This window comes from Spermophilus citellus (assembly GCF_964194105.1).
Source record: "Spermophilus citellus genome assembly, chromosome: 10".
Taxonomy (NCBI): Eukaryota; Metazoa; Chordata; class Mammalia; order Rodentia; family Sciuridae; genus Spermophilus; species Spermophilus citellus.
Genome location: NC_138197.1, coordinates 70023750 through 70045632, shown reverse-complemented (window position 1 = coordinate 70045632; position 21883 = coordinate 70023750). Strand labels below are relative to the sequence as shown.

The 21883-nt window shown below is 36.9% G+C and overlaps 1 protein-coding gene and 1 long non-coding RNA gene across 3 annotated transcripts in view; one reads left to right on the top strand and one right to left on the bottom strand.

Moving 5' to 3' along the window:
- Positions 1 to 15188, top strand: part of FAM186A (family with sequence similarity 186 member A) — a gene marked incomplete at its 5' end in the record, with an annotated part of 61375 nt that extends 46187 nt beyond the window's left edge. The window contains 3 exons of the mRNA XM_081310825.1: positions 7123 to 7315; positions 10298 to 10449; positions 11367 to 15188. Coding sequence (XP_081166951.1) covers positions 7123 to 7315; positions 10298 to 10449; positions 11367 to 11553 — 532 coding nt within the window. The 3' untranslated portion in view covers positions 11554 to 15188. The remainder of the gene's footprint in view (positions 1 to 7122; positions 7316 to 10297; positions 10450 to 11366) is intronic.
- A 504-nt stretch (positions 15189 to 15692) lies between these two features.
- LOC308657405 overlaps positions 15693 to 21883 on the bottom strand; it is a 51151-nt gene continuing 44960 nt past the window's right edge. For both annotated transcript variants that reach the window (XR_014023916.1, XR_014023917.1), the window contains one exon: positions 15693 to 18275. This is a non-coding gene — a long non-coding RNA (uncharacterized lncRNA). The remainder of the gene's footprint in view (positions 18276 to 21883) is intronic.

Genomic DNA, 21883 nt, shown 5'->3' with positions numbered 1-21883 from the left:
CTCTATCTCTCTCTCTCTCCTCTCTCACTCTCTCTTAAAAAAAAAAAAGCCAGTTTGAGCAACTTAGTGAGACCATGTCTCTAAATAAAATATAAAAAAGGATTGGGGATGTGACTCAGTGGTAGAGCACCCCTGGGTTTAATCCCTAGTACTGCCAAAAATGATGATGATGATGACAGATATTGAGTTTTGTCAAATCTGTCAAATAACTTTTTGTGAAGTGTGATTTTTTTTTTAAAGAGAGAGTGAGGGGGGAGAGAGAGAGAGAGAGAGAGAGAGAGAGAGAGACAGAGAGAGAGAGAGAGAGAGAGAATTTTTTTAAATATTTATTTTTTAGTTCTCGGCGGACACAACATCTTTGTTGGTATGTGGTGCTGAGGATCGAACCCGGGCCACACGCATGCCAGGCGAGCGCGTTACCGCTTGAGCCACATCCCCAGCCCAAAGTGTGATTTTTTAATTATTTTTATTTTGGGGGGTACCAGGCATTGAACTCAGGGGCACTTGGCCACAGAGTTACATCCCAACACTTTTTTATATTTTATTTAGAGACAGGGTCCCACTGAGTTGCTTAGTGCCTCACTTTTGCTGCGGTTGGCTTTGAACTTATGATTCTCCTGCCTCAGCCTCCCAAGCCTCTGGGATTACAGTTGTGTGCCACCATGCTCAGCATGAAGTGTGATTTTAATACTTCATTTTCACAGGATCTATTTCTTAGATCTATTAACATACTCAATTACATTAAGCCATCATTACATTCTTAGCATAAATCTATTTGTTCCTGGTGTATCATTCTTTAAAAGTACCGTAGACTCTATAATATTTTATTAAGGATTTTTTCCATTGATACTAGGAGTAAGTTTGGCAGGTAGCTTACTTCTTATGGTCTGGTCATATCTTTGTCGTGTTTTGGCTTGATTTTTAGGTTTGCATCATTAAAAATGTGAAAGATTATCTTTTGTGCTCTGGAACAGTTTAAGTAATGGTAAATTTAGCTGTTCTTTTGAGGTTTGCAGATTTCACTTTTAATATTATATAGGCTTGGTAATGTTTTGGGAGAATTCTTTGACACTATATGACAACTGGTTTGTTCAAGATTTACTGAAGATTTTGAAGAACTAAGTGACATGAACTTATCTGAGTAAAATCACAAAAAACTGAAATATATGGATCAATGTAGGGAGCCACATTGAATGACCACCGCTTCCAGTCCTGATGCCTCAGGCCCTGGCCAACCACTGCTTTTGTTGTGGCCTTGTCTGAGGCCTGCTGGAATAGCAAGGAGGTCTTCTTAGTGGGGTGTGCCCTTAGGGTTGAGTTAACTCACCAGTTCCCTGGTACTCCTGCCCATTCTGCCGTTTTTTGGATAGAACTTTCTAAGAACAAGAGTTCCCCCAATAAAAACCCATTTCCGAACGTGTTCCCTCTTTCTCATCAGCCTCTTGTGATTTTCTCTTGCTCTCCCTTTTGGGGAGTCTGAGGCTAAGAGCCGGGGAAGCTGCCCTGAAGCTTATATAAAGGTAAATTGTGTCTATGTTTTGTTTTGTGTCTCTGCAAATTCACACGAGCGATCTTAATTCAGCTCTTTTGCTGAGTTACCCACACTGGTTGGAGGTGGCAGATCAATATTTCATAATAATAATTAGTTTTATACAATTATAATGTTAATCCCATTCAGGGTCATTTTTTTTTCCAGAAAACTCTTCTTTAATATTTAATGCTACTGGGGCTGGGATTGTGGCTCAGTGGTAGAGTTCTCGTCTAGCATGTGCAAGGCCCTGGGTTCGATCCTCAGCATCACATAAAAATAAATAATAAATAAATAAACAAAATAAAGGTATTGTGTCCAGCTACTTCTAAAAAATAAATATTAAAAAAATATTTAATGCTACCATAATAAAATCATCAATAGAAGGCCAGGCATGGCGGTGTCTGCCTATACTCCCAGCTACTTGGCAGGCTGAGGTAGAAGGAGTGTAAGTTCAACTCCAGTTTGGACAATTTAGACTCTGTCTCAAAAACAAACAAATGACAAACAAATGGCAACAAAAGTCACCAACAGATGTAAAAAGAATAAAATATTGACCGATTATCGGTTCTCTAACAAGGATGGCTGGGTGAAGATAATTCTAATACTATGTGTAAGAGAAGTATTATAGTAATATAAGCTATTTTTGAATAAAACAAGTTTTGTAGAATCCTTTGTGAAGGAAGATTTTTGTATTTAAATGCTAAAAGCCGGACTGCGGCATAAAATATAGTTCTAGGACTGTGTTACCATATGATCAGTGAAATAAACAAAAGAAGGGATGATGGTGAAGATGTAAAACTAGCCCAGATGATACTGAGACATCTCATTTCTTTAGATATTGAGGAAAATCCTCAAAGATACTAAATGTGATTGATTACTAGATAGGCTCATTTGATTCATCAACATTTTAAATGTTTAGTGCAGTGTAGATATACATAATGTTGTACTATACCTTAGCATTATATGCTATAACATATACCTAGTATATCCTACAGTACTATAACGACTAAAATGAATCTCATTTTGACATAATTATATATGCCTCTTTTTTTATACCTTTTTTAAAATTTATTTGTATGTGGTGCTGAGGATCGAACCCAGGGCCGCGCATCCTAGGCAAGCGCTCTACCACTGAGCCACAACCCCAGCCCTTGACATAATTATATATGTATGGAATAAAATTTGCTCCACTTTAGTCCCCATTTCCTTCTGCTCCTCCCTCTCCCAATCTCATTCCTCTAGTCATTTTCCTTCTATTTACTTACAGTTCTTTAAAATTAGCACTTCAAAGATATACCTAAAAGTGAAGTTTACTGTGGTCTATTCATATATGTACATAGCATAATTTGGTCAATTTCATCCCACCATTCCTGAACCCTATTCCTGTCTCCTCTTTATCTACATTAAAAAAAAAATTGTAGTTGTAGACTAACACAATGCCTTTATTTTATTTGTTTATTTTTACGTGGTGCTAAGGATCAAACCCAGTGCCTCACACATGCTAAGCAAGTGTTCTGCCACTGAGCTACAGCCCCAGCCCCACCCTCATCTACATTTTTTGAATATTAGCTATTTATTGTTAGGCCCAAGGTGTGGGAGATGGAAGGCTACAAAGATGGAGAAGCCGTAATTCCTATCTCGAAGTCTATTCAGAGATAGTCACACCACACGAAAAGATGATTATGTAGGATGATGTAGAAATAACAATTATGGCATTTGTACAAAGTGTACAGAAGAGGAGTCAGGATAGGGTATAGTTAGGTACAGATTCTGAGAATCTGGACCCTTGAATTGTCTCTTAAAGAACCAGTAAGACAGGGAAGTCAGAGAGTATAGCAGAACAAAGAAAGGCAGTTGAACACAGAATAAAGGAGATGTTGCTAAAGATGAGACTGGAGGGTCTGGGGCTGTAGCTCTGTGGTAGAGTATTTGCGTACCATGTGTGAAGCCCTGGATTTGATCCTCAACACACATAAAAATAAATAAATAAAATAAAGGAGAAAGCAGGGATATTGCAATTTCAAAGCCAGCCTCAGCAAAAGCAAGGCACTAAGCAACTCAGTGCGACCCTGTCTCTAAATAAAATACAAAATAGGGCTGGGAAGGTGGCTCAATGGTTTAGTGTCCCTGAGGTCAATCCCTGGTACCAAAAAAAAAAAGGGTGGGGTGGGCTGGGGTGGGGAGACTGAAAGATAAGCCAGATAAAAGAGAATCCTAAATAGCATGTATTTCATGCTGTACATTGTAGAGGATAAACCAAATAATTCTTAACAAGGGAATTAAAATGCCAATAATATGGAAGATGGATTTAAGGAGAATAAAGCTTTACTCAGAAGCATAAGCAGGACCAGATGGCATCCACCTAAAAGTTTTGAAGGAATATAAAGATGACAGTGGAATTACCAGTCAAATATTTCCTACTGACTTACAGAATTCCTATTTAGGGAAATATTTCAACAGCATAATTCCATGCCATTCATGTCAGACCAGTTAGTAGAATTAGTAAAGAAAACTGCACTCTTGAAATAGTAAAAACTGACAGACTAAAGGAAACAATTTTTGTCTAATCTAGGATTGTTTAAGGAAATATTTCAGGGCTGGGGGTGTGGCTCAAGTGGTGGCGCGCTCGCCTGGCATGCATGCGGCCTGGGTTCGATCCTCAGTACCACATACAAACAAAGATGGTGTGTCCGCCGATAACTAAAAAAAATAAAATAAATATTAAAATTCTCTCTCCCTCTCTCTCTCTCTCTCTCCCTTCAAAAAAAAAAAGAGAAATATTTCATAGTTGAGGAGAAATTTTTGATAAATAATTTAGACTTTTTATGTACCTACAGGGGTTATAAAGCATCTACAATAAATAGAAACTTTATATTATTCATTTAAGGTGCAGATGGGGAATTGGGTTCATCCTATTTGCCCAAGTTACACAACTAGTAAGTGGCAGAACTGGATTTTAAAAATCCCTTTTCTGGGCTGGGGTTGTGGCTCAGTAGCAGAGTGCTTGCCTTGTATATGTGAGGCACTGGGTTTGATCCTTAGCACCATATAAAAATAAACAAAATAAAGATATTGTTTCCATGTATAACTAAAACATTATAAAAAATCTTTTTTCCAATGTTTATACTATACTAAATATTATATTGTGTTTCCTTGAAGTAGGAAACTGTAATAGTTTTATGCTCAAATCTGAATCATACTTTCTTTTAAATGTAGACTTCAGAAAGAGATTTTGGCTCAAATTTTCAGCTATGAACCTCTTTGAGAATCAAATATGTTGTTTGTAAATGGATGTAATAATATTTACTTCAAAGAATAGTTGACAGGGTTAAATAAAAATTTTAAAGTTTCTAACATAATAATTGATCCATACTAGATATTCAGAAAATATAAAATATATTCCATAAAAAATATTCCTTAGGATGGGAACATTGTTTTATAAATATAAGAGAAAACAATGATAGAGAGGGAAAATGGCAGACTTTAATCAGTTACTACTGAACTAAACATTCAGATTATTAAAATTAATTTTCTCTAAAAATGCATGAACAATAAAATTCCTAAGTTTAGAAAAAACTAAACTTTTCCAAGTAATGTGATATGGTTTCAAAAGGAAAAATCACGGAGGAAAACCTCAAAGGACTGCCTAATCTCAAAAGGCAAAGAAAAAGGGGCTGGGATTGTGGCTCAGCGGTAGAGCACTTGCCTGGCACATGGGAGGCCCTGGGTTTGATCCTCAGCACCACATAAAAATAAGTAAATAAAATAAAGGTATTGTAAAAAAAAAAAGACAAAGAAAAAGACTCTGATGTGAAAAAGAGGCTTATTAGAAAATTAAAATATAATTAATTATTAAATGATCCATATATAGTAGGTTCCAAAGTATTAACCCACAAAGAGACCTAAGAACTAAAAGTTACTTTATAGAGATTAAAAAAAACCTCAGATAAATCTTGCTGATTCACCTGAGTGAATATATATATATATATATATATATATATATATATTCAGAAAAATCTTTGATAGGTCTATATCACTTATCAAAAAAATAACAACTCCTTGATATACCTTTGAAGATCTTTAATAATCCAACCATTCTAGTCTCATTTTTTGTTATAATCCTTTCATAACATATCTATGGTCTAAACAATCTCAGAATATTTACCACTGAAAAAATGTAGCTTTCATTTTTGAGCCTTTATAACATTCCTTCAACCTGGATTCCCCTTATTCCGTTCTTCAGTGTTCTGTTTTCCAAACTTCCAAGATATCCCTCAGATTCTGTTTAAATATAGATTCATAAAACATACTAACAAATTTTTTATTCAAAATGTTTGGGGTAGTCCCTCAAATAATTTAGTCCAGGTGTCAGGATCCACACTTCAAGAAATATTATTTTTGCAGTCAGGTGTGATGGCCTATAATCCTAGTAATTCGGGAGGTTAAGGAAGGAGGATAGCAAGTTCAAGGCCAACTTCAGCAATTTAGTAAAACCCTCAGCATCTTAGCAAAACCCTTTCTCAAAAATTTTAAAAATAAAAAGGGCTGGGGAATTAGCTCAGTGGTAGAGGGCTCCTGAATTCAGTCCCCAGTAACACAACACACACATACACACACACACACACACACAAACACAAACACATACAACACACGTTATTGTAGAAAGAGAAGATCTGGATTTGCTTCCCAAATCTGCTATTTATTAATTTTGCAACTTTAGAAAAATTGCTTAACTTTAAAGAGATTCTTTTTCTCTCCCGTAGAATGGGAATGGCAAGACTCATCTGCTTAGGAAACCAAATGTGGTGGTGTACATTATAGAGAGAGGGGGAAAGACAGAGACAGAAGGAAGAATATTTTTTATGACTATTCTTCAAGATCCTATTTAAGCTGGGTGAGGTGGCAACATGCCTGTAATCCTGTTACTAAAAGTTGAGGAAGGAGGATCATTGAGGCAATGTATCGAGACCCTGTCTCAAAATAAAAATAAAAAGGCTCGGGGATGTAGCTCAGTGGTAGAACACCTCTGGGTTCATCCCCAGCATCACCAAAAAAAAAAAAAAAAAAAAAAAAAAGAAGAAGATCCCTTTGACACCTTCCAATAAAGCCTTCTTTATTTCTCTTGTCAAAATTGTTTACTTTTTGCTTTTATTTCTCAGTTAATTTATATTCTCCTATTCTGGGTTGTAAATGCTTTGAAGGCATGGACATTGCCTTTTTCATAATTGTGTTATATATACCTCCTATGTGTAAGATACATATGAACACTAAAACAAGTATTTTGTTTCCTAGGGTAATTTTTATTACAAATAGGCATATTAAAATTTTTACATATTGAAATAATATTAAGCAACATTATTATAACTCTAGAAAACTCTGTGATGTGTTCATGCAAATTTTATAGCCATATGGATTTCTGAAAGTTTATTCATATAGGGAACTAGATTAAGGTCTTATTAAATAAGCCTCCCATCTCATTCCGTACCTCTCTACTTACTAGACGTGATGAGAGTTCAAGGAAACTGAGCACAGGTTTGCTGAATTAGGCTCAGTAACTATATTAATCTAATTCTTGTCAATTTTTTTTCAAGATACAACATAATTAAGCAATTAAAAACTATCCAAAACACTGGGAAAGATTATGAGATGCAAAACCTCTACATCATGCTGAGCAGAATTGATGACTACCAGAAAAAGGTGATGCAGGTCTGGACTGAGAAGCAGAAATCTCTAGAGCAGAAACGAAGTCGGTGCCTGAAGAACATGATGTCCTTATTTAGCCAGGTAACCTGTTTTTCATTCTCTCTCTCTCTCTCTCTCTCTCTCTCTCTCTCTCTCTCTCTCTCCAGTGTGTTGTAAACAAGAATAAAACTGGTAATCTTTGAAAACAACATTTACCTGAAAGCACCATGTATATCAGTTTCCTTGGGCTGCTGTAACAAATTACTTCAAACTTGATAATTTAAAACAGGAATGAGGCTAGAAATTCTTGGGGTCAAAGTGTCATACGGTTGGTTCTTTCTGCAGGCTCTGAGGGAGAAACCTGCTCCATGCCTCTCCCCTAGATTGTGGTGGCTGTCAGCAATCATTGGCATTCCTTATCTTACATAATTTCAATCTCTGCCTTCAGATGGCCTTCTTCCCAGTGTGTCTTCTGACTCATAAAATCATGTCAGGGCTGGGGATATAGCTCAGTTGGTAGAGTGCTTGCCTCATATGCATAAGGCCCTGGGTTCAATCCCCAGCACCACACACACACACACACACACACACACACACACACAAATCATTAGATTTAGGACACACCCAATTAATCCAGGATGATCTAATTTTGAGATTCTTAATTACATCTGCAAAAGACACTTATTCCAAATAAAGACACATTTGTAGATTCTGGGTGGACATATATCTTGAGACCATCTAACCCACTATCCCAATTTAGAAGTTCAGTGAATACTTGACAATAGGAATACTTGCTGGATCTCTAGATGACAAAAAGATGAGAATAGGAGAGATTTCCTAAAATGCTCAATTGTTTCCTAGTCAATACACATCCACCAGCCTATAGATTGCCTCTTTTTTTTTTTTTTTTTAGAGAGAGATTTTTTAATATTTATTTTTTTTAGTTCTCGGCGGACACAATATCTTTGTTGGTATGTATGTGGTGCTGAGGATTGAACCCGGGTCGCACGCATTCCAGGCGAGCGCGCTACCGCTTGAGCCACATCCCCAGCCCCTATAGATTGCCTCTTGAAGTCATTGCTTTCTATGTGATTCCGAGTGGTTACTTTTCTACTCAAAACTATCAGGAAACCAATTTTAATGAATTTACAAAGAAGATAAAGGTTTAACTTACTTACATAGTACCAGGTGCAGAAGATTCTATACTCTTGCATCTTACTCATTATGTGCCAAAAACCCTTTTGATAACAATCAATATGCTTTGGGGCATGACTATGACCTTCCAAAAGGTTCTTTGTCCTGAGATTATGTGCTTGGAAGTTCTTAGCACAATGTTCCTGGAGTTCTAGGAATATTTTTATATGTATATATCCTTTTCTTTCATTAACTTTAGCGGGGTGATTACTTTAGCCAGGCATGGTGGTACACACCTGTAATCCCAGTGACTCAGGGGTCTGAGGCAGGAGGATGGCAACATTCAAAGCCAGCCTTAGTAAGACTGTCTCTCAAAAAGTAAAAAGAGCTAGGGATATAGTTCAATGGTTAAGCGCCCCTGGGTTCAATCCCAAATACCAAAATTAAAACAAAAACAAAACATTGACCCTGGGCATGGTGCTGCAGGTTTATAATCCCAGTGGCTCAGGATTAAAAAAAAATTGCTTTACAAAATGTAAATTATTTGGAAAATGGAAGGTATAGTGAGACTTCCCATCATAGCTGATCCAAATCAAATATTCTAAATTTTCCAGAAGAACTAATTTTAAATATTATAGTTCTTTGTTTAAAAAATGAATATAGCCCAAGTTTTGATTTGGCAAATATGGTTAGCCTACATGGAGTAAAGCAAGATAGGTTGGCAGTAACATGAATTTTCTAACAAGAATCACAATGTCTAAGGCATTTCAGAGGATAAATAAGGATCTGGGGTAATTAACATCAGAATCCACATGATGAGGTATGAGTATCAAGGCATAAAGAAGAGACAGGAACTAAAGCAAAAGTGTTAAGAGGGTAGATTATAAATAAATACCTTGACTGAATCAGGGTGGTGATTAAGAGGGTTAGCTCTAGTCAGGCACAGTGGTCCAGCCTGTAATTCCATCGGCTCAGGAGGCTAAAACAGGAGAATTGCCAAGTTCAAAGCCAGCCTCAGCAAAAGCGAGGTGCTAAGCAACTCAGTGAGACCCTGTCTCTGAATAAAATACAAAATAGAATTGGGGATGTGGCTCAGTGGTTGAGTGCCCCTGAGTTCAATCCCTGGTACAACCCCTCCCCCCAAAAAGAGGGTTAACTCTGCTATTAGACTGGGTTCAACTCAGTTTTGCTACTACTACCTAAGTGACTTTGGACAACTTGAGTTTTCTGAGCCTCAGATTCTCCCTATGTAAGACTTGGATAATGATAGTACTTACCTCATAAATTTTTTATAAATACCAAATGAGCTGATATATGGAATGTACTTATCTCAGTGTCTGGCATTCAGTAAGTATTCACTAAATGTTAGTTAGCTATCATTACATTTGCATATGCATCACAATTTATAAAGTGCTTCCATGTATGTTATACAATTCTCATAGCAATCCTGTGTTATCACCCCTGTTTTAGAAAAAGAGGGGCTGGGGTTGTGGCTCAGAGGTAGAGTGCTCACCTAGCATGTGTAAGGCACTGGTTTCGATCCTCAGCACCACATAAATATAAAATAAAGATATTGTGTCCACCTATAACTAAAAATAAATATTAAAAAAAAGAAATAAGAAAAAGAGGTACAGATAAATTAAGCAAGTAATCCAAAGCCTGGAAATGAGAGGACTAGGGTTAGCACTTAAGTAGCATCAAGGATTTTATATAACATAGCTGCCATCTCTGAAATTGTGTATGTTGAAGATAGGGTGGAGGAGGAAGAGGCTTTGCAAATCCAAAGGAAAGAAGTACTCATAATTTAGTCTAAGGTAAGTTTAGAAGACCTTCTTAAAATTCTGGCCTTTTCATCCCATGATTCCTTTTTTTTTTTTTAAACGCTGGATCTAAGCCAAAAGGCTTAGAAGCGATAAGTTGATTCCTTTTTTCTTATGTATTCATTTTCAGCTCCAAGAGAAGTATAAATTGAATCTTAGTCTCCCTATCCACTTGATCATTGACAAAAATCAAATACCTACATCTACTGAATTTAGCCAACAGCCATTCCTAGAGTTACTATTTGAAGAGGAAAAAAAGTCTGATGCTTTCAAGAAATTTAGGTATGTGGTAGAAAGACTGATGTTAAATTTTGTTTGGTTGCTCTGTGAAACAAAATGCTTTTTTAAAGTTATGCCCAACAGCTTCTGTTTCACTATAATTATGATATGGAACAGGAGTATTAATTTCCTTAGCTAATTTAACAAGAGATTTATTTATGTCTATTTTTACTTAAAAATATTTAACACCTAATTTTGAGTACCTTATAAAATAGCTAAGAAACTGATTATTTTAACCATATCTAATAAGGAAACTTAGAAGCCTTAACCCTTGTTTATTTATTTATTTATTTATTTTGTCCTTTGCAATAGTAGAAATTGAGGGCTAGGGTTGTGGCTCATCGATAGAGCGCTCGCCTAGGATATGTGAGGCCCTGGGTTTGATCCTCAGCACCACATAAAAATAAATAAATAAAATAAAGGTATTGTGTCCAACTAAAAAAATATTTTTTTAAAAAAATAGTGAAAATTGAACACTGGACATTAAGCTACAGCCCCAGCCCTTCTTATTTTATTTATTTATTTTTTTTGAGACAGGGCTTTGCTAGGTTGATGAGGTTTACCTCAAACTTTTCCTGCCTCAGCCTCCCAAGTAGCTAGGATCACATGGCTGTGCCGTGCCAGGCAGGAGCTTTGGAAAAAGGAAACGATATATGGCCTCCATACTTCATGACACTAAGAAGGTAGCTTAAAAATGGATTGGTAGGTACAGTCATGGAAATGCAGCTTTGTTAACTACATCAGCATATTCTGTTTTTCTATCCATTTATCTGTCATAGTGAGCATATGGTCCTCAGTGTAAGGGGAGGGCATAACTGAACAAGGTAGTGGTGAAGAGAAGAGGGGAGAGTAAGCTCATTTTGATTACTATGGAACTCAAAGCATTTGACACTTTCACTTAACGATCTTTGATTTTGCAGACAAGAAGATTGGATGAAAGCCATGTGGCATGCTGATCTGTCTACATCAAGCTACCCAATAACAGAGAAGATGTCAATACATTCACTGTGGGCCCAACTGGGTGGGTACCCAGATATTCCTAGATTGCTACAGTTAGATATTCAGTCTACCTTCAGAAAATCTCTCGCATCCATTCAATCACAGTAAGTAAAGAGTAAATATAGGACTGGGAATACTCTGGAAATTGGACTTTTGTGTGTGTGTGTGTGTGTGTGTGTGTGTGTGTGTGTGTATTTGTTTGTTTTATACCAGGGATTGAACCCAGGGCATCTTACCACAGAGCTACATCCTCAGCTCTTTTTATTTTTATTTTGAAACAAGGTCTCACAAAGTTGCTTAGGGCCTCACTAAACTGCTGGGGTTGGCCTTAGCAATCCTCCTGTCTTAATCCTCCTGTCTCAACCTCCCAAATTGCTGGGATCACAGGCATGCGACACCACACCCAGCTGGTTATATATCTTTTGTTTCCTTAATTTGACTTTCTCCTGTAGTACCAAAAGTTAAGTTCTTGGTGTGAGTTTAGACTCACACCAGTTAAATGTACATTTACAGGTAAACTCAGCATTAGCTAGTGTTTCTCTTAATAGGCCTGGAGATGTCACCAATAATATCAAACAAATAAACAAACCATTAGTTATAATAACATAAGCCTAATCTAATACTAGATAGGTCCACTTTGAATTCTACCCTTAGGGATTTGTTAATGGAAGTACCAGAAAGACCACTGTAGAATACTTTTATACACATTATGATTCAATGAGAAGATTTTAAATGCAGTTATCATACCTAGATCCAATTTGAGGTAAATTAGTAGAGTTGGTGGTGCACACCTGCAGTCCCAGCAGCTCAGGAAGCTGATGTAGATCAGTTTAGCCTATGAGTTTGGGACCAGCCTAGGCAACAGTGAAACCATGTCTCAAAACAAATGCAAAAATAATTTGAGGTAAATTAGGTGCTTATATCCCAGAATACACTAAAGAGTTATAAAGAGTATGTGTAAGGTGATCATGTGGTTCTACATTTCCAAATTCTGTTTAATCAGTTTTTCATAAACCACTGGAAATCATTCCAGTGGAAGCAAGGAGTTTTAGAGTCTGAATTGCCTTTTTTTTTTAGGACAAAGAATTATTTAATGTGCTAAACAAAGAATTTTGAAAATTAAGCCAGGCATAGTGGTGTATGCCTGTAATCCCAGTGGCTCTGGAGGCTGAGGCAGAAGGATCACAAATTCAAAGCCAGCCTCAACAATTTATTAAGTCCCTAAGCAACCTAGCAATACCCTATATTAGGTTAAAAAATAAAAAAGGACTGGGGGTATAGTTCAATAGTAAAGCAGCCCTGGGTTCAATCCCTAGCGCCAAATAAATAAATATCCAGAAAGCTGAGGCTTCTCCCTTCTTTCAACTTAGACCATTCAGTTTATAGTCAAAGGAGGACGTGGGCAGCTTCTTTTCTCTTTTCTGGTCTAATGCTTCTGTTCCTACTTTTCCGATTTGCTCTTGTGGTTAGTGATCCCTTAGGTATTAGAGTTCTGGGAAGGGAGGGTAAAGAAGGGCAAAGGAAAATTTATTGGGCAATATTACCGTTACATTTTCTAACATTGCTTTCTGAATGTGGCAGGGTTTTTGTTGCTGTTTTTTGTGGGTTTTTTTTTTTTTTTTTTTTTTTTTTTTTTTTTTTTTTTTGTATAAGGGATTGAACCCAAGGGCACTTAACCACTGAGACACATCCCCAGCACTTTTTATTTGAGACAGGGTCTCACTAAGTTGCTTAGGGCCTCACTAAGTCACTAAGGCTGAATGTGAACTTGCAATCCTCTTGCTTCAGCTTCCTGAGTCACTGGGATTACAGGCATGCGCCACCATACCTGGCTTGAACATAGAAGATTTAAAAAAAATTTTTTTTTAGTTGTTGATGGATATTTATTTAATTAATTTATTTGTTTATATATAGTGCTGAGAATTAAACCCAGTGCCTCACACATGCCAGGCAAATGCTCTACCGCTGAGCTACAATTCCAGCCCTAAATGTGTTAGATTTTTTAAACTGACTCTTTCCACACTATTTTTGGTTCTTTGGAGTTCTTTGGAGATCATCATCACTAGGGGGCTCTCATCTGCAGTTTTATTTGATCTAGGCAAATACACTTCTTTTTCAACTGATTGCTTTTATTTATTCCTTCCTCAGTCCCTGAGAATCCTGAGATACTTTTAGCTTCTCTTTGCTGAGATGTGTTTACAATATTTAGGCAGTCCTCCTGAACAGAAATTAAGATAATTTCACACTGTCTCTTGAATATATGTAAATGTGTGGCTCATATCTAATCTATGGAAACCCTCAAGATTTCTTTGTGCAGTAGGTTGAAGTCAGTGTAGCAGAAGCCTCTTCGCTTCTGTTGTCAGAGCAGCTAGCCAGTCAAGTGTGTTGGTCCTTCTGCAGAGGCTCATGTTAAACTCGTGGAGTGGTGGAGGGGTAGAAGTTCTTAATATCCTATTCTCCTTTACTGCTTCATACCTTCAAAGTCCAAGAGTCAATTACCCTGTAAATCCTGACCTAGTGCCTCTCTCTGGAATTTGGTACCTATTGTCCTTATTTAATCTATAATCTCTCTATTGAGATTCTCTAAAACTTCAATTTTGCCGTGTTATTTACACACAAAATATGTATAAGGATTTTCTTTCTTTTCTTCTTTTTTCAGTATTGGAAATTGAATCCAGGAGTGCTTTACCCCTGAGGTACATCCTTAGCACTTTTTACTTTTTGTTTTGAGATGTCTTGCTAAATTGCCCAGGCAGGCCTCAAACTTGCAATCCTTCTGTCTCAGCCTCCCTAGCTGCTTGATTGCAGCCATGAACCACTGTACCCAGTTAAGGATGCTGATTCATAATATGCTTGGGGGGTGGGGATGGAAGGATTAAATGAAGTCTAGATAGGGCAAAGGAGAAAAGGAGAGGGAGGGAAAGAAAGGGAGGGAACATAGGAGTATGAAAGACAGTGGAATGTGATGGTCATCATTACCCTAAATGCATGTATGAAGACATGAAGGATGTTACTCTACTTTGTGTACAACCAGAGATATGAAAAATTGTGCTCTATATATGTAATATGGATTTTAATGCATCCTGGTGTCATATACAACAAATTAAATTTTTTTAAAAAATGAAAAAAAAAAGAGTTTCTAACTGGAGTTTAGGTGCCTGGAAACTTCCAAAGTAGGAGATACTGAAAGCAATGAAAAATTATAATACCATGGAAAGGAGAGAGGGAAATTAAAATCTCTTAATTTTTTGCCATCCCTAAGAAATGTTTTATATTTTACTGAAAATAGGACAAATACAGGATATATAAAGTTTAAGATAGCATTTTTTTTTTTAGTAATAATGGGCACTATATGAGCAATTACTATTTACCATTCTCCCCATTTTTTTTCCTCACTAGAATCTCTTCAAAGTCTTCCCTTTAAAGAGGACAATATTTATTTCATTTTGTGGCAGTTCAAGTACAAATCAAGAGACTTCTTTAGTTATTCTTATCATCCTTCAGGTCTCAGCTTATGCAATTCTCTTTCTGATCTGCCTTTTCCAGCCTCTTCTGTGTGCATCCATTGCCTCTTGTAATAAAAACTATCCTAGCACTTACCATTCTGTGTGGTAAATTCTCTCATTACTTACCTGCTTGATTTTAGATCATATGTTTTGAGACTACATGCCTGACAGGCATAGTAACCAGGCACTGATTTTTTTTTTTGGTGTGTGTGTGTGTGTGTGTGTGTGTGTGTGCGCGCGCGCTAGGGATGCTAGGGATTGAACATGCTAGGGATTGAACCCAGGGGCATTCTACCACTGAGCTACACCTCAAGTTCTTTTTAGTTATTTAATTTTAAGACAGAGTCTCACTAAATTGCTGAGGCTGGCCTCAAACTAATGATTCTCCTGCCAACACCTCTAGAGATGGTGGAATTACAAGTGTGCACCAGCACACTCAGCTATAACTAGTCACTGAGATAAAACATTTGGTAAGAATCTAAGAGAATATGAATGCAGAACCAGGCCAGGTGCCATGGCACACATCTGTAATCCAGAGGCTCAGGAGGCTGAGGCAGGATCATGAGTTCAAAGCCAGTCTCAGCAATTTAGCAAGACACTAAGCAACTCAGTGAGACCCTGTCTCTAAATAAAAATACAAAAAATGGTTGGGGTTATGACTCAGTGGTTAAGTGCCCCTGGGTTCAATCCCCAGTACAAAAAGAAAGAAAGAAAGAAAGAAAGAAAGAAAGAAAGAAAGAAAGAAAGAAAGAAAGAAAGATTTTAAAATCCAGAACAAACAGTAGAATGTTGCTTTTTTTTGCTTTATCTTCTAAAAACCAACAATAGAAAACTCCCCCCAAATTAAAAATGCCTGTTCTTCAAATAACACTGCTAAAAGAATGAAAAGACAACCAATAGAATGGGACAAAATATTCGCAAATCTTATATATACTAAAGGAGTTAGCACTTAGAACTCTCAAGACTCAATAAGAAAATAAACCAACCAATAAGAGAGATCCACCCACACTGGCCTCTGCGGGGCCCAGGCACACAGCAGGCCTGGTCCACCCCTTTCCCAGTGGGGCAGACACTCACCAGAGCCTAGCCTATGGTGCAGGACTGCCCCTTCTGACCAGCAGACTATCGTGGGAGGTCAAGCCCAGGAGCCCAGATCTACCCACACACACCTGTGCTGGACCCAGGAGCACAGCAAGCCCAGTCCACCTCTTCCCAGGGGGGCAGACACCTGACAGAGCCTAGCCTCTGGTGCAGGACAGTCTCTTCCGACCGGCAGACTACCATAGAAGGTCAAACCCAGTGGCCCAGATCTACCCACTCCAACTTACACAGGTCCCAGATCCAGGATGCAGTAGCATCCGTTGTGGGACACCAACAGGGTCTGGAAGCCCAACATTAAGGTGAGGTACAGACAATCTGCATGGGTACACTACAAGAATATGGGGAAGAAACTGTAATATCTCAGATCCACACTGCAAGAAAGGAAGATGCATAAACAACATGAAAAAACAAGGGAGGAAAGTTCCCCAAACAAACCAGGACAATATAATAACAGAATCTATGTACAGCAAAGTTGATGAAATATCAGGGAAGGAGTTCAGAAGGTTCATAATTAAAATGATCTGTGAATTAAAGAATGACCTAAATGAACAAATATAAGCAAAAAAATGATCACCCCAACAATGAGATAAGAGAGCAAATACAGGTAGCAAAAGATTACTTCAAGAGAGAGATAGAGACCCTGAAAAAAAAAATCAGAAATCCTTGAAATGAAGGATACAATAAATCAAATAAAAAACTCAATAGAAAGCATAACCAACAGACTAGATCACTTGGAAGAAAGAATGTCAGATAATGAAGACAAAGTATACAATCTGGAAAATAAAGTTGACCACACAGTGAAGAAAGTTAGAAACCATGAACAGAACATCCAAAATTATGGTACAGCATCAAAAGACCAAATATAAGAGTTATTGGGATAGAGGAAGGCACAGAGTTTCAAACCAAAGGAATGCACAATCTCTTCAATGAGATAATATCAAAAAATTTCCCAAGCATGAAGAACAAATTGGAAAACCAAATACAAGAGGCTTACAGGACACCAAATGGACAAAATTACAACAGATCTACAACAAGGCATATTATATGAAAATGCCTAACATACAGAATAAGGATAGAATCTTAAAAGCCACAAGATCACTTATGGGAGAGACCAATTCATATCTCAGCAGATTTTTTTAACCCAGATCTCAAAAAACCAGGAGATTGTGAAACAACATATACCAAACTCTGAAAGAAAATGGATGCCAACCAAGAGTCTTATATCCAGCATAACTAAGTTTTAGATTTGATGACGAAATAAAAACCTTCCATGATAAACAAAAGTTAAAAGAATTTACAACTAGAAAGCCTGCACTACAGAACATCCTCAGCAAAATATTCCAAGAAGAGGAAATGAAAAACAATGATGAAAATCAACAGAGGGAGGGATTACACTAAAGGAAAATCTAATCAAAGGAGAAACCAAGCCACATTAAATACCAAAAGTAAACAAAAATGGCTGGGAATACAAATCATGTCTCAAATAATAACCCTGAATGTTAATGGCCTAAACTCACCAATCAAGAGACATAGATTAGCAGATTAAATTTTTAAAAAAAGACCCAACAATATGCTACCTCCAAGAGACTCATTTCATAAAAAAAGACATTCACAGACTGAATGTGAAAGGCTGGGAAAAATCATACCACTCACATGGACTGCGGAAGCAAGCAGGGGTTTCTATCCTCATATCAAATAAGGTAGACTTCAAACTAAAGTTAATCAAAAAGGATAAAGAAGGACACTACATACTGCTTGAGGGAACCATACACCAACAAGTAACCATATATACATAAATATATATGCCCCAAACAACGGAGCAGCTATGTTCATCAAACAAACCCTTCTCAAGTTCAAGAGTCAAATAGACCACAACACAGTAATTTTCAGTGACTTTAACACACACCTTTCATCACTAGATAGATCTTCCAAACAAAAGTTGAACAAAGAAACTATAGAACCCAATAATACAATCAATAACTTAGGCTTAACTGACATACATAGAATATCCCAACCTTCAATGAGAGAATATACTTTCTTCTCAGCAGCACATGGATCCTTCTCTAAAATAGACCATTTACTAAGCCACAAAGCAACTCTTAGCAAATATAAAAAAAGTAGGGGCTGGGGATGTGGCTCAAGCGGTAGCACGCTCACCTGGCATGCGTTCGGCCCGGGTTCGATCCTCAGCACCACATACAAAGATGTTGTGTCCGCCAAATACTAAAAAATAAATATTAAAAAAAATTTTTTTTTAAAAAGTATGGATATTACCCTGTATTCTATCAGATCATAATGGAATAAAATTAGAAATCAATGATAAAGTAAGAAATAAAATCCACTCCAACACCTGGAGACTAAATATTATGCTACTGAATGAACAATGGATTACAGAAGACATTGAGAAGGAGATTAAAAAGTTTTTAGAGGTGAATGAGAACACAGATACAACATATCAAAATCTCTGGAACACTATGAAAGCAGTTCTAAGAGGAAAGTTCATTGCATGGAGTTCATTCCTTAAGAAGTAGTCAACAAATAAATGACTTAACACTACATCTCAAAGCCCTAGAAAAAGAAGAAAAAATCAACTCCAAAAGCAGCAGAAGACAGGAAATAATTAAAATCAGATCTGAAATCAATGAATTGAAAAAAAAGAAACAATTGAAAAAAGTTACAGAACCAAAAGTTGGTTCTTTGAAAAAATAAATAAAATTGACAGACCCTTAACCATGTTAACAAAGAGAAGGAGAGAGAAAACTCAAATCCCTAACATAGGTGATGAAAAAGGAAATATCACAACAGACACTACAGAAATACAGAAGATAATTAGAAATTATTTTGAAAACTTGTACTCCAATAAAATAGAAAGTATCAAAGACATTGACAAATTTCTAGAGTCATATAATTTGCCCAAATTGAATCAGGATTATATACACAATTTAAACAGATCAATTTCAAGTGACGAAATAGCAGACACCATCAAAAGTCTACCAACCAAGAAAAGCCCAGGACCGGACGGATACACAGCCGAGTTCTACAAGACCTTTAAAGAAGAACTAATACCAATATTCTCCAATTTATTTCAGGAAATAGAAAAAGAGACAGCACTTCCAAACTCATTCTATGAGGCCATTATTACTCTGATTCCAAAACCAGGCAAAGACACACCAAAAAAAAAAAAAAAAAACTTCAGACAAATATCTCTAATGATCATAGATGCAAAAATTCTCAATAAAATTCTGGCAAATCAAATACAAAAACATATCAAAAAGATTGTGCCCCATGATCAAGTGGGATTCATCCCAGGGATGCAAGGTTGGTTCAACATACAGAAATCAATAAATGTAATTCATCACATCAATAGACTTAAAGATAAGAATCATATGATCATCTCAATAGACACAAAAAAAGCATTTGACAAAATACAGCACCCCTTTATGTTCAAAACACTACAAAAACTAGGGATAATAGGAACATAGCTCAACATCGTAAAGGCTATCTATGCTAAGCCCCAGGTCAACATTATTCTAAATGGAGAAATATTGAAGGCATTCCCTCTAAAAACTAGAATAAGATAGGGATGCCCTCTTTCACCACTTCTATTTAACATAGTTCTTGAAACACTGGCCAGAGTAATTAGACAAAAGAAATTAAAGAGATACACTTAGGGGAAAAAAAAGAACTCAAATTGACACTATTTGCTGGTGATATAATTCTATTACCTGGAAGAGCCCATTAAAGTTCCATCAGAAAACTCCTAGAACTAGTAAATGAATTCAGCAAAGTAGCAAGATATAAAATCAACACCCATAAATCAAAGGCATTTCTGTATATCAGTGACAAATCCTCAGAAAGGGAAATAAGGAAAACTACCCCATTCTCAATAGCCTCAAAAAAAAAAAAAATAAAATACTTGGGAATCAACTTAACAAAAGAGGTGAAAGAAAAAGCAATCATGAAATTCATCTGGAAAAATAAGAGACCCAGAATAGCTAAAGCAATCCTTAGCAGGAAGACTGAAGCAGGTGGCATCACTATACAAGACCTTAAAGTATACTACAGAGCAACAGTAACAAAACAGCATGGTATTGACACCAAAACAGACTGGTAGACCAGTGGTATAGAACAGAGGACACAGAGACTAACCACAAAACTACAATTATCCTGTATTAGACAAAGGTGCCCAGAACATGCATTGGAGAAAAGATAGCCTCTTCAACAAATGGTGCTGGGAAAACTGGAAATCCATATGCAACAAAATGAAATTAAACCCCTATCTCTCACCATGCACAAAACTCAACTCAAAATGGATCAAGGACTCAGGAATACAACCAGAGACACTGTGTCTAATAGAAGAAAAAGTAGGCCCTAAGCTCCATCATGTGGGATTAGGCCCCAACTTCCTTAATAAGACTCCTGTGACACAAGAATTAAAATTATGAATCAATAAATGGGATGGACTCAAACTAAAAAGTTTCTTCTCAGCAAAAGAAACAATCTGTGAGGTGAATATAGAGCCTATATCTTGGGAGCAAATCTTTACCCCTCACATATCAGATAGAGCACTAATCACTAGTACATAAAGAACTCAAAAAGCTAAACACCAAAAAAAACAAATAACCCAATCAATAAATAGGCCAAAGACCTGAAGAGACACTTCTCAGAAGATGATGTAAAATTTTAGGAGATGAAAACTAGTGACAGAAAGAGGATCTGTTGGGGCTGGGGATGTGGCTCAAGCGGTAGCACGCTCGCCTGCCATGCGTGCGGCCCGGGTTCGATCCTCAGCACCACATACAAACAAAGATGTTGTGTCCGCCGAGAACTAAATAAATAAATATTAAAAATTCTCTCTCTCTCTCTCTCTCTCTCTCTCCTCTCTCACTCTCTCTTTAAAAAAAAAAAAAAGAAAGAGGATCTGTTGTGGCCTGTGGACAGGAAGGGATGTGAGAGAGATGGCATGAGGGAATTTTTGAGGTTGATGGGATGTGTTCATCATCCTGGTCCCAGTTCTGCTAGTGATTATAAGTCCTAGATTTTCATAATCCCTTTGAGTTAATTTTTGTGCAGGGTGAAAGATAAAATCTAGTTTTATTCTTCTAAATATGGGTAATCAATTTTCCCTTAACTCATGTATTTTCATGCTTTGTTGTTAAGTGCAAATACATTAAGGACTGTTGATTGTCTTCTTGGAGTGATTATCAGCACCTTTATAATTATGTAATGGTCTTCTTTCTCCCTGTCAACCTCCCTTAAAGTCTACTTTGTTTGACATATAATTACTCCTGATTTCTTTTTTTCTTTTTTTTTTAAAGAGAGAGTGAGAGAGGAGTGTGTGTGTGTGTGTGTGAGAGAGAGAGAGAGAATTTTTAATATTTATTTTTTAGTTCTCGGCGGACACAACATCTTTGTTGGTATGTGGTGCTGAGGATCGAACCCGGGCGGCACGCATGCCAGGCGAGCGCGCTACCGCCCGAGCCACATCCCCAGCCCACTCCTGATTTCTTTTGATAGTGTTGTTATGCTACACTATCAAATGTATGTCTTTCTCCATCTTTTAGTCTATGTGTCTTTATATTTACAATGATTTCTCACAGACACATTTTTATAGGGAGTTTCTCAAGGGTCATGTTTTTTTATCCACTCTGAAAATCTTTTTATTGATGGATTTAGATCACTGAGATTCAAAGTCATTGCTGATATAGTTGAATTAGTGTCTACCATATTTTATTTATTTATTTATTTATTTATTTATTTATTTATTTTGATACCAGGAATTGAACTCAGGGACCCTCAACCACTGAGCCACATCTCCAGCCCTATTTCGT